Source organism: Salvelinus sp. IW2-2015, linkage group LG31 (assembly GCF_002910315.2).
Source record: "Salvelinus sp. IW2-2015 linkage group LG31, ASM291031v2, whole genome shotgun sequence".
NCBI lineage: Eukaryota > Metazoa > Chordata > Actinopteri > Salmoniformes > Salmonidae > Salvelinus > Salvelinus sp. IW2-2015.
The window spans coordinates 19,779,355-19,792,785 of record NC_036870.1 but is presented as its reverse complement, the minus strand read 5'-3'; the positions used below and the strand labels follow the sequence as shown (position 1 = coordinate 19,792,785).

At 42.1% G+C, this 13,431-nt stretch overlaps 1 protein-coding gene across 1 annotated transcript; it reads right to left on the bottom strand.

The window, feature by feature from the left end:
• Positions 1–10,032: 10,032 nt before the first annotated feature.
• Positions 10,033–12,791, bottom strand: rpl14 (ribosomal protein L14). Its single transcript, XM_023976622.1, has 6 exons — positions 12,712–12,791; positions 11,969–12,070; positions 11,568–11,662; positions 11,135–11,234; positions 10,288–10,341; positions 10,033–10,124 (listed from the first exon to the last, which is right to left on the bottom strand). The coding sequence occupies exons 1-6, from the start codon at positions 12,712–12,714 to the stop codon at positions 10,062–10,064; spliced, it is 417 nt and encodes a 138-aa protein (XP_023832390.1). The 5' UTR covers positions 12,715–12,791; the 3' UTR covers positions 10,033–10,061.
• Positions 12,792–13,431: the final 640 nt, after the last annotated feature.

The window sequence follows — 13,431 nt, the reverse complement described above, 5'->3', positions numbered from 1 at the left end:
TCAGATTCCAAGAACACAGGATGAGATGTTACTATCCTTTGTGCAAGCACTTCCAAGAGTTCATGAACAGTGAGACTGGTGAAATTTGGGGAGCGCATCGTCAGTAGTGTAAAAGGCTTTTCTTGACAATTACATGAAGTTGATGCAAAGAGTCAATATTTGCAGTGTTGACCCTTCTTTTTCAAGACCTCTGCAATCCACCCTGGCATGCTGTCAATTAACTTCTGGGCCACATCCTGACTGATGGCAGCCCATTCTTGCATAATCAATGCTTGGAGTTTGTCAGAATTTGTGGGTTTTTGTTTGTCCACCAGCTTCTTGACGATTGACCACAAGTTCTCAGTCTGGGGAGTTTCCTGGCCATGGACCCAAAATATCGATGTTTTGTTCCCCGAGCCACTTAGTTATCACTTTTGCCTTATGGCAAGGTGCTCCATCATGCTGAAAAAGGCATTGTTCGTCACCAAACTGTTCCTGGATGGTTGGGAGAAGTTGCTCTCGGAAGATGTGTTGGTACCATTCTTTATTCAAGGCTGTGTTCTTAGGCAAAATTGTGAGTAAGCCCACTCCCTTGGCTGAGAAGCAACCCCACACATGAATGGTCTCAGGATGCTTTACTGTTGGCATGACACAGGACTGATGTTAGCGCTCACCTTGTCTTCTCCGGACAAGCTTTTTTCCGGATGCCCCAAACAATCGGAAAGGGGATTCATCATAGAAAATTACTTTACCCCAGTCCTCAGCAGTCCAATCCCTGTACCTTTGGCAGAAAATCAGTCTGTCCCTGATGTTTTTCCTGGAGAGAAGTGGCTTCTTTGCTGCCCTTCTTGACACCAGGCCATCCTCCAAAAGTCTTCGCCTCACTGTGCTTGCAGAAGCACTCACACCTGCCTGCTGCCATTCCTGAGCAAGCTCTGTGCTTGTGGTGCCCCGATCCTGCAGCTGAATCAACTTTAGGAGACGGTCCTGGCGCTTGCTGCACAATCTTGGGCACCCTGAAGCCTTCTTCACAACAATTGAACCTCTCTCCTTGAAGTTCTTGATGATCCGATAAATGGTTGATTTAGGTTCAATCTTACTGGCAGCAATATCCTTGCCTGTGAAGCCCTTTTTGTGCAAAGCAATGATGACGACACGTGTTTCCTTGCAGGTAACCATGCTTGACAGAGGAAGAACAATGATTCCAAGCACCACCCTCCTTTTGAAACTTCCAGTCTGTTATTCGAACTCAATCAGCATGACAGAGTGATCTCCAGCCTTGTCCTCATCAACACTCACACCTGTATTAACGAGAGAATCATTGACATGATGTCAGCTGGTCCTTTTGTGGCAGGGCTAAAATGCAGTGGAAATGTTTTTGGGGGATTCAGTTAATTTGTATGGCAAAGAGGGACTTTGCAATTAATTGCAATTCATCTGATCACTCTTCATAACATTCTGGAGTATATGCAAATTGCCATCATACAAACTGAGGCAGCAGACTTTATGAACATTTATATTTCTGTCATTCAAAACTTTTGGCCACGACGGTATAACCATCACTAGTAATAAACCTAAGGGCACAATGGAACACGGTATCTATTGGTTTAAGTGTACATGTTGCTGCATATAGATAATACCCCCTTAATCTAAAATTGACATAACAATAGCCTGGACAATTTTACAAAACATATTAACAAAAGAAGACATTTATAAACATAGGTCTCCATTACTCTGAACTGATAGATATAATAACCCCTTAATCTAAAATGTATATAAAAAATTGCCTGAACAATTTCCTTCCTATTATCAAAAGTCAGACATGCTTTGTGTAAAAGAAACCAACCTTGAAGTTCAACTTCTTCACCAGCTCACTGACATGTTCTTTAAATGACAGTTTGTCATCAAGCCAGATACATAGAAATATTTAGGAAGGAACTCACTCAATTTGTGTACCGTTCAAAATAGTCATTCCAAATTCATTTAAATCTGGGTTATGGGACCTAGAAAAAAAGCATGCATTTTGTTTTGTTTGCATTAACTTTAGATCCAATAGTGACCTCTGCAGTGCTTGACAATCAGACTTGAAATGTGAAAAGGCTTGGCCAACCGATGGAGCAATAAAATACAACACTATCAGCAGCATACAAAATGTATATATTTTGTGCTTCCATGTTTGTAGACTGTTTGTAGCTTTTGATACTGTAAACCATGTTATTCTGTTGAATAAGCTGTCCTCAATAGGGTTGGGTACATGCTTGGGTACTGATGGGTACTGATGCTTGTTTCATAATTATCTCAATGTTATTTATATAGATTGTAAACCGTAGTGGGCAGAATATCAAACCTTGGGGCACCCCTTTATGTAACTCAAAGAACTCAGATTTGACCCCATCTACCTTGATGGCCTGAGTTATGTCATTGAGATAATTATGAAACAAGCATCAGTACCCATCAGTACCCAAGCATCAGTACCCAACCCTATTGAGGACAGCTTATTCAACAGAATAACATGGTTTACAGTATCAAAAGCTACAAACAGTCTACAAACATGGAAGCACAATTCTTTCTAAATCTAAGGCCTTTGCAATATGATTTACAACAAGCATGGTAGCCATGCTAATGTTTAGGTCTGATTCCGGATTGATTAACATTAAGAATACCATTTACAGATAGAAAATAATGCAGCTGTTTGTTGATCAATGATTCTAGTATTATCGCAAGACGGGAGCCTGGAAATAGGTTGATAATTATCGAGATCACTAATATCCTCGCCCGTGTGGAGTGGTAGCACAAAAGCTGCTTTCCACACTTATGAAATATTTCATGATACTAAATAAAAAATGTGTGTAACTGAGGCAGCAATGACGGGCGCTGCATACTGAATGACTTCTTCGTGTCAATAGCTAATAAGGCAGCAAGAACTTCTGTTTTTGTGAGTTGCCAAAAAGAAAAACCCTGACTACCATTTCCCAAGTCACGTGAGGTTGGCTGATAATTAATCGAGGCAACTGGAAGCTGTATGTGGGAAGAACAGTCAACTGACTGGCCAAGACCAGTATGACCACCATTTATTTCAAACAGAAAACCAGTTGAGATAAAAATGCTGATAAAAAGCATCACAAATTTGAACTTTTCAGTCAAATTACTTGCTTAGGTGGGGCGGTAGAGGAATTACCCCGCTTCATTGAATTAATGTTTTCCAGATTTTATAGGGATCAATAACAGTCTGCCACAGCAAAGTAGTTTGATATGGCCTGTTTAACGGAGGCGGTGCACTTATTTCTCAATTGCCTAAATAGCTGCCAATCAGCTAACGAGACAGTTTGTCTAGCCTTGAACCAGGCTTGATTTCTTATCAAGAGGTCTGAAAGTACCGGAGAGAACCGTGAATTAGTTCGGTTTTTGACTTGAAAAGGGACCTGTTTATCAGTCAGAGACTTAAAAATGTAAGAGAAACATGTAAGTTTCCAAACAGGGTCTGGAATGGCGTTATATAGTAGAAAAAAGCTCAGAATAATATAGATCATGAATAAATTCCTGGGGTGACATTTAAAAATTATACGAGGCTCAGAGTTTTTCAATTTGGTATCACTAATGCAAGCAAGCAACAGGGCTGTGGCCAAATACTTCCAGGTACGGTTAGCCAGGATAAGGTCCATGAGGAGTTTGCTAGTTTTTCTTTACATTCATCCGAGTGGGTTTCGTTATTAGCTGAGCAGAGTTGAACTGAAGACAGATATTCTTAAACTGATCTGAGGCATGTGTAAACCAATCAAGATTTAGATCTCCCAACACAACCAGTTCAGATATCAGAAGGGTTTAAATAAATCAGAAATAATACCAAACAGCCTCAGCGGAAGCAGCTGTTGGGCGGTAGAATATCCATATTTTGGCTTATAGACACTTTTATAACCAACAGCTCACACATTTTGGAGATCTTACATAAAGCCTCCCTCCCCCTTTTTTTGTCTAACATCGTCAGCAATGGCAACGTCCTTAACCACAATCAAACTATTCAGCCAGGCCACTGAGATAACCAGAACGTCTCAGCTAGTGTCATGCACCTAGACATCCAGAAATTCCAGTTTAGACATTAGACTTCACAAATTTACATATAACAATCCAACCGCTCTGCGAGATTTGAAAACAGCATAAGTACCCATGGTGACAGAACATGCTGACCAGATCGGACACGTCGCGCGCGCGAGCGTCGCAAAATAAATGTTGAAATCTATGTTGTTCAATTATTGCGCGCGCCAACGAGCGTCTGCGTTGCCAAGGGCTAAAATAGAAGTCATTCCTATTTCTGACACAGATCGCGCTGAAAGTCGTGCCTCTCCCATCTCCTCATTGGTTTATAGAAGCAGGTACCCACGTGCCATCTCCTCATTGGTTATACCCACGTGGGTGATTGAAAGACGAACTGTTTTGCCGGTAGTCGTGGTAATACTATGAAAGTTTAGATGCCAATCACCATATAAGTTCAAAGATGAAAAAGCCTGGAAGGAGGAGAGATGACTAGAAACGATTCGGTTGTGCGTTTTATGTGTGGATTAATTGTCGGAGTAGAGGAGCTTGTGCATTTCAGGTAAAATAACGAATCAATGTTTATATCCCAGGACAAATTAGCTAGCAACGGCAAGCTAACTAAATAGGACAAATTAGCTAGCAAACTAGCTAAATTGCCATACATGTGTAATGCTTTTCGACCTGTCCCCAAATTAATGTCATTGGTTCAGAGTTTGTTTTGATATTTTAACCTGTGTGTCGTGATCGCGTTTGGTGTAGGGGGACAACATTTATTTATGCGCGATAGCGCATGATGGCGGACGCGGTTTGGGTTCCGTGGAAGAGTCAACAGAACTGGATATGCTAGCCACAATAGGCTTCCTGATTGGATTAAAAGTTGAGCTAATAGTAGAATTCAGGTAAATGTGCACACGATTACTATGACAATACCCATGCTTATGAGCACATGTAGCAAAACAATGATATAAAACTATTAATAGCATAGATGGTGTAACCGATGTGAAATGGCTAGCTAGTTAGGGGTGGTGCGCGCTAATAGTGTTTCAATCGGTGACATCACTTGCTCTGAGACCTTGAAGTAGTTGTTCCCCTTGCTCTGCAAGGGCCGCGGCTTTTGTGGAGCGATGGGTAACGATGCTTCGTGGGTGGCAGTTGTTGATGTGTGCAGAGGGTCCCTGGTTCGAGCCCAGGTAGGGGCGAGGAGAGGGACGGAAGTTAGACTGTTACAATGGTGCTAACAGTGGGTTCCTTGAGAGTGCAAAAATTAACAGGCACAGAATTACTATTTACAATACGTCTATTAACATGGGAAGCTGTGGCGGGATGATATTGCTGTGATCTAATGGGTGTAAATACCTTCGAGGAGCTTGATTTGATCAGTCAATGCCTCAGCGCTGACTTGTAGATGCCGTCAGCGTAAATTTAACAGCAAAAATACATCCAAAGTGAATTGGTTTTCCCCTATAACATTTTGTTACATTACAGACTTATTTTTAAATGGATTAAATAAATAAAAAATCCTCAGCAATCTACACACAAAAAATCTGAAACAGAAATACCTTATTTACGTAATTATTCAGGCCCTTTGCTGAGACTCGAAATTGAGCACAAGTGCATCCTGTTTCCATTGATCATCCTTGAGATGTTTCAACAACTTGATTGGAGTCCACCTGGAGTAAATTCAATTGATTGGACATGATTTGGAAATGCACACACATGTCTATATAAGCTCCCACAGTTGGCAGTGCATGTCAGAGCAAAAACCAAGCCATGAGGTTGAAGGAATTGTCAGTAGAGCTCCGGGACAGAATTGTGTCGAGGCACAGTTCTGGGGAAGGGTACCAAAACATTTCTACAGAATTGAAGGTCCCCAAGAACACAGTTGCCTCCTTCATTCTTAAATGGAAGAAGTTTGGAACCACCAAGACTCTTCCTAGAGCTGGCCCCCCGGCCAAACTGAGCAATCAAGGAAGAAGGGCCTTGGTTAGGGAGGTGACCAAGAACCCAATGGTCATTTGGACAGAGTTCTAGAGTTCCTCTGTGGAGATGGGAGAACCTTCAAGAACGACAACCATCTCTGAAGCACTCCACCAATCAGGCCTTTATGGTAGAGTGGCCAGACGGAAGCCACTCAGTAAATGACAGCCCGCTTGGAGTTTTCCAAAAGGCACCTAGACTCTCAGACCATGATAAACAAAATTCTCTGGTCTGATGAAACCAATGTTGAACTCTTTGGACTGAATGCCAAGCGTCACATCTAGAGGAAACCTGGCACCATCCCTACGGTGAAGCATGGTGGCGGCAGAATCATGCTATGGGGATGTTTTTCAGCGGCAGGGACTGGGAGACTAGTCAGGATCGGGGCAAAATTGAACGTAGCAAAGTACAGAGAGATCCTTGGTGAAAACCTGCTCCAGAGCTCTCAGGACCTCAGACTGGGGCGAAGGTTCACCTTCCAACAGGGCAACAACCCTAAGCACACAGCCAAGACAACGCAGGAGTGGCTTCAGGACAAGTCTCTGAATGTCCTTGAGTGACCTAGCCAGAGCATGGACTTAAACCTGATTGAACATCTCTGGAGAGACCTGAAATTAGCTGTGCAGCACCGCTCCCCTTCCGACCTGACAGAGCTTGAGAGGACCTGCAGAGAAGAATGGGAGAAACTCCCCAAATACAGGTGTGCCAAGCTTGTAGCATCATACCCAAGAAGATTTGAGGTTGTAATCGCTGTCAAAGGTGGTTCAACATAGTACTCAGGAAAAGGTCTGAATACTTGTGTCCTTATCATTTTTTAAATGTTTTATTAGAAATTAGCAAACAATTCTAAAAACCTGTTTTTGCTTTGTCATTATGGGGTATTGTGTGTAGATTGATGAGGAACAAAAATGTATTTAATCCATTTTAGAACAAGGCTGTAACGTAACAAAATGTGGAAAAAGTCAAGGGATCTGAATACTTTCCGAAGGCACTGTAAAAACAAATGTATGTGGGCACCCCTTCAAATTAGTGGATTTGGCTATTTCAGCCCCGCCCGTTGCTGACAAGTGTATAAAATGGAGCACACAGCCATGCAATCTCCATAGACAAACATTGGCAGAAGAATGGCCTTACTGAAGAGCTCCGTGACTTTCAAGGATCATAGGATGCCTCCTTTCCATCAAGTCCGTTTGTCAAATTTCTGCCCTGGTAGAGGTGCCCTGGTCAACTGTAAATGCTGTTATTGTGAAGTGGAAATGTCTATGAGCAACAACGCCTCAACTGCAAAGTGGTAGGTCACACAATCTCACAGAAAGGGACCGCAGAGTGCTGAAGCGCTTATCGCGTAAAAATTGCCTATCCTCAGTTGCAATACTCACTACTGAGTTCCAAACTGCCTCTGGAACCACAAGATCTGTTCGCTGGGAGCTTCATGAAATGGGTTTCCATGGCCAAGCAGCCACACACAAGCCTAAGATCACCATGCGCAATGCCAAGCGTTGGCTGGGGTAGTGTAAAGCTTGCCGCCATTGGAGCAGTGGAAATGCGTTTTCTGGAGTGATGAATCACGCTTCACCATCTGGCAGTCCGACGGACAAATCTGGGTTTGGCAAGGAGAACGCTAAATGCCCGAATGCATAGCGCCAACTGTAAAGTTTGGTGGAGGAGGAATAATGATCTGGGGATGTTTTTCATCGTTCGGATTAGGCCATTTAGTTCCAGTGAAGGGAAATCTTAACGCTATACAATAAAATTCTAGATGATTCTGTGCTTCCAACGTTGTGGCAACAGTTTGGGTAAGGCCCTTTCCTGTTTCAGCATGACAATGCCCCCATGCACAAAGCGAGGTCCATACAGAATTGGTTTGTCGAGATCGGTGTGGAAGAACTTAACTGGCCTGCACTGGCCTTGACCTGAATCCCATCAAACACCATTGGGATGAATTGGAACACCGACTGCGAGCCAGGCATAATCACCTCACATCAGTTCCCAACCACACTAATGTGCGTGTGGCTGAATGGAAGAAAGTCCCTGCAGCAATGTTCCAACATCTAGTGGAAAGCCTTCCCAGAAGAGTGGAGGCTGTTATAGCAGCAAAGGGGGGACCAACTCCACATGAATGCCTATGATTTTGGAATCAAATTTTATTGGTCACATACACATGGTTAGCAGATATTGCGAGTGTAGCTAAATGCTTGTGCTTCTAGTTCCGACAGATGTTGAGATGTTCGACGAGCAGGTGTCCACATTTTTGGTCATGTAGTGTATTTCTATATTAAAAAAAACAGGGCATTTGAAGACGAACCAAGTGTGTTACGCAGCTTTCACATAGTACCGAGACACTGCCAACTGATCACTATCTTTAGAGGATGTCTGAAATTGGCCAAAAATCTCTTATCTTCTGTTAGATGTTCTCACCCCCCTCTCATTATCCTGAGCCTGGCAGCATCTCAGATTGTTCCATTTTTGGTTCCCCATCCCTCCCGCCCTGACCAGAGATAGTGAGAGAAACACCCTCAAACAATCACCCCCCCCCCCCATCTCGTCTGTAGTCCAGAAGACCCCGCCCTCTTCATCTAGCCCCGCACACAGCAAGGTAGTGCTACCGACAATATACTTACTTCTCCCTGGTACATTAATTTAAGATCTTGAACATAACCCTAGAATATTCTTTAAACTTTCAATAAGGCAAGTATACCCCTCAGAATGTGAACATCTTTGATCACTTAGAAAAGTACCACAAACCCAATTTTAGCTTGTTGACGTTTCTCAATCTTTTACCACCACCTAGTGGAGGAAAAGAGAATAGCAGCGGCTTTTCTCATACCATCTACCACGATGCCAGTTACCGTTTTAAACATACTCTCGCAACTGAATTCGTAAAAATTCAACACACAGATTAGTAGAATAGTGTAGAATTTAGCAGAAAATGTAATTCCATATTATGGTAAAGACGATATGGCCACCTGCTGCTTCTAATGGTTCGTCGTCGCAGTTTGTTTTAATGCTATTCATTGGTTGCATGATTCGTCACGTTTGGTTTGGACTGATACCCATCTGAGCATTCTACTCAATGCATCGTCAACGAGCGCTGATGAAGACTATCAAAAGTGCATTAATTGCTTGGAAATACAATGCCATTCACAGGAGGCAAATACTGTAATTATAAGGAAAACCTTTTGTCACCATTTTGATATCGCCAGATTGACTTTAGATGCAGTATAACGTCAGCTAACATTGAGGGCACCGGATTTTAGCTAGTTAACTGTAGCATTGCTAGCTAGCTATTTTTGACCTACTGTGCTAGCTAATGACAACATTGCCATGCCGTAAGTAAATTTTACGACATGATAATGCTGGAAGTTTTTCCTAAACATTTGACTACTTTAGAAATGTCATCGTATTTCGAGCCACTTTAGTGTAATTTAAGGCTAAACAGTAGTTAGCAATCCCGAATGACTCGGTTTATCACGGCTTTAGGTAACCACCACTGTCAGACTTGTCATTGTTCTCACTGCTACCGCACGGGAAGCGGTCCCTGAGCGCCACGTCTAGGTCCAACAGGCTCCTTAACAGCTTCTATCCCCAAGCCATAAGACTGCTGAACAATTCATTAAATGACCACCCGGACTATTTGCATTTACACTGCTGCTACTCGCTGTTCCCCGCACATTGACACGATACCGATATATCCCCTGTATGTAGCCTCTTATTTTATTTTTTTGTTAATTTAATAAATATTTTATTAAAACGGCATTGTTGGTTAAGGTCTTGTAATTAAGCAATTCGCGTTAAGGTCTCCACCTGTTGTATGCGGAACATGTGACAAATAAAATGTGATTTGACTATTGTGCTGTGGGTAGAGTGGCTTGGAGGATGTTCATAACAATGGCATGAAGGCCCGGGTGGAGGTGCAACGTTATGAATAGGCACACCCGGGTTATGTTTCAGAAAGGTGTAGAACGTTAGAGGTGAGTGTCATCAGCTTTTAGATAGTCCTGTGATTGACAGGTGGGCGGTAGTAAATAAAAGAGGACGAAGGAGAACAATTCAACCAGAGGATTTATTTTAGATCACGCCTTCTTCGCTGCCTCTTTCTGCAGCTTTTTCACCTCGTGCTTGATGATCTTGTTCCTCTGTGGACATAAACAGCAAATCAGTGGATCATTAGTGACAAGTATTTTTTATATTCAAGTCCTTACTTCCACTGCGATGTACATTTAATTTGCAAACCAAAATACTCCACATAAGTAATAATCTGATGTAATAATGTTTTGAGCCAATGTTTTCTGCACTCACCATCCTTTTGGCCTTCATCACCTTGAAGCGGTCAAAGTCGGACATCTGGGCCCTCTGTAGAGACACAACAGTTATACAACTGGGACAGAGATTAGTAGCACTATAGCAAAACGTTCTGCAACGGAAATCAAAACATTTGTGTATCTGACCAATTTAAAAAGGCCCCTCCCTGTTTTGGCCCATAGTGGATACCACCCTTAAAAGGAAAATTACACCCAAAACTTGGTATTTGTTTCATTAGTCCAATGTGGATAAAGTCCCCAAATGTCTGGCATGTCAGCACTTAAAGTGCCACAGTATTCTACATCTTGAATACTGACATGCAAAACATTTAGTGACTATCAACAGTGGACTAATTAAACAAATACCAAAAGTTAGTTTGAATGGTATTTTCCTTTAAGTTGGAGGAACAATCCAGTAGCATACCATTCCAAAACACCTTTTCATGAGGGGGTTAGGCCACAATCAGTGATCAAATAGTATTTGGATGCTCCACCACACACACCCAGAAATGTCAACAAATATAGAAATATTGTAAATCAATTAAAGATGTGCAGGACCTACTCTAGGAACAAAACCCCAAAGACAACCCAAGCAAGACCGAAGAGACACATAGGCTTTGACAGTATATACAAGGATGTCGTTCCCAAATGTGTGGGCAGTGAGTCATCTAAAGCCTATTGAAGTTTCCCGTGTCCCATTTGACGAAATATGTTTAACCCCGGCCATTGAGAAACCAATAAGCAGACCCCAACCCAGAGCCATTCTGTCAGAAACACATGGACCCCAGGAGGAGTTGTTTCGACTAACAGCTAATGGCCAATCAAAATGTACAAAATATCAGTACCTTTCGCCTGGCTTCGATCTTCTTGGCCCAGTTGCTTTCTGCCCACTTCTCAGTGACTTGGGCCTTCTCCCAGGCGCGTCTCACAAACTTCTGACGAGCGCTGCAACACAGGAAGGGTTATTGTCCAGGGGACCCAAATATGCACAGGCAAGCCATAACTTTAGTTGTAGCAAAACAATTGCATGTTGTGAGGTAGTATATTCTGTGTGGTTACTGTAAGTCTGTGACTCAAGGATAGTCAATAAGAAAAAGTTCACTTGAAAACACTGCACCAATCAAGGCCTTGAGGACTTTGGTTTATTTATTAGTGCAAACCATAGCTGAATATTTTGCAAACAGGTTTCTATTGGACAGAGGTAGGTCCCTCCCTCTTTCATTCAGTTTTCTTTTGTTTAGTTCCTAGTGAATAAACACATGGTGTCCTCTCAATCACCTGTGTGGTACTTTGATGACGTAGTCAGTGAGCTGCATGCACTTGAAAGGCATCGACTGCCTCTTCACCCCTGTGCAGGGACCATCCACCAGCGCCTGAGACAAACACACCCAACAGTTAAAATAAACAAAACATGCCGATACCGAGCTGAACCATTCTTAAATTAACAGATGTGGTAATTGATTAAAGGACTATGGAGAAGGGTTGGTGGATAGACATACAAATGCTAGTAGACTACAAGATACAGGTACCAATTTAGAGCTGGGCTCGAAACTAGTACCTGAACATGTGAAGAGTAGAGTAGCAGGGTTGGCATAAAAGCCTGCACAACCAGTTGGTCTCCAAGACCAAAGTTGGGGACCTCGAGCATAAAGTCAGGATGACATCAATGCAATGCTTACTCTGTTTTGATCGATGACATCGACGATGGCCACCAGGCTGCCTGCGTGGGGTCCGAAAGAGATGTAGGCGACGCGGCCAATCTCGACGTAGCGCTTGAACACCTGCAGGAAAAGAATGTGGGTTGTTTACTGGCGCTCTAACTAGCAAGATAAGACAATCGTGAACAAAACCCTTCAGTGGGCGTGTGGTCAATAGTTTCTTATACCCAATACTCTGAATTTAGTCGGGCTGTCCTAACTTTCTACATGTTTTACAAATGTGATTTGGCTTTAACATGGCTATTATAGACCGTTTGTGGGAAACCACAAAACCGTGAACGCTAGACTAGCTAACCGTTAATTAGCATGCTAGCTAACTAACGTTAAGGTTAATTAGCTGTCCTGGTGAATAATAGTTAGTAGCCCACAACCCAGCGTACATATGACAATGGACCGACAAACCAAACTTTAAAAAAAGGCCGGAGGATAAGATATAGCAACTCTAATGCGCTCGCCATTGCAATGCAATTGTCATGGTTGGGCTAACTAGCCTACTGATTACCGGCCTGTTCACCACGTTGTAGCAGACTGAACACCCGACATTTCAATAATGTCACAAATCCATTGACAGTATTTTAATCATCACAAATAAAACTAATATATCGATACGTTATCTATTTACATATTAACTGAGTCCGATTAACAATAAGGACAATTGTATTTAATAACATTTTCTAAATCCACAAACTTCATGGCCAACTCACCATTATGGCAGTCCTCTTCAGAAAGGACGTCAAAGTTTCCGGTCGACGAAGTAACGCTTTCCGTTCTGTAAATACGCATGCGCAAGTGAGGGATATATTTTCCGTGGTTGGATATTACAATTCGGAATGCTCACCACGCCACCTAGTGCAGAGGAATGTGTTGGTTTGAAATATAAACCGTCTATATTACATTATATTGATTATCTATATACATTATTACATTATATTGATTCCTTTGATTAAACATGTTTGGTACTTTTTTTAAAGTGTACACCTGAAGTAAATGATTAGATAGTTCTACATGTAACATTTATCTGAAATCCACAACACTTTTGTCGACTATTCAATAGTACTAGGCTTGTGCAAATTATTACTAATTAGAGAGTTTCCACGTAATTTTCCATCGTGGCAATGACAAGGTACAGCAACGATTTAGTAGGCATACTATATGGAGTATATTAGGAGGCTATAATATCTAGTCTACTGTGTACTCTTTTAAAAGGAGGGCTCATCCAGAATTTCAGATTTTCTTTTCTTCTCTCGCCCATAGACCATGCCTGGGCAATTGTTTTCCATGGAGGTCCACGTTAGAATATATTTTTGCCATAGCGGGCCAGAATCATATTACAGGATTATACATCATGTGTATGACTGTTGACAGATATATCTACTGTAAATCACATCCAGATATGCTACTTATTTTACTTTTTTAACATGCAC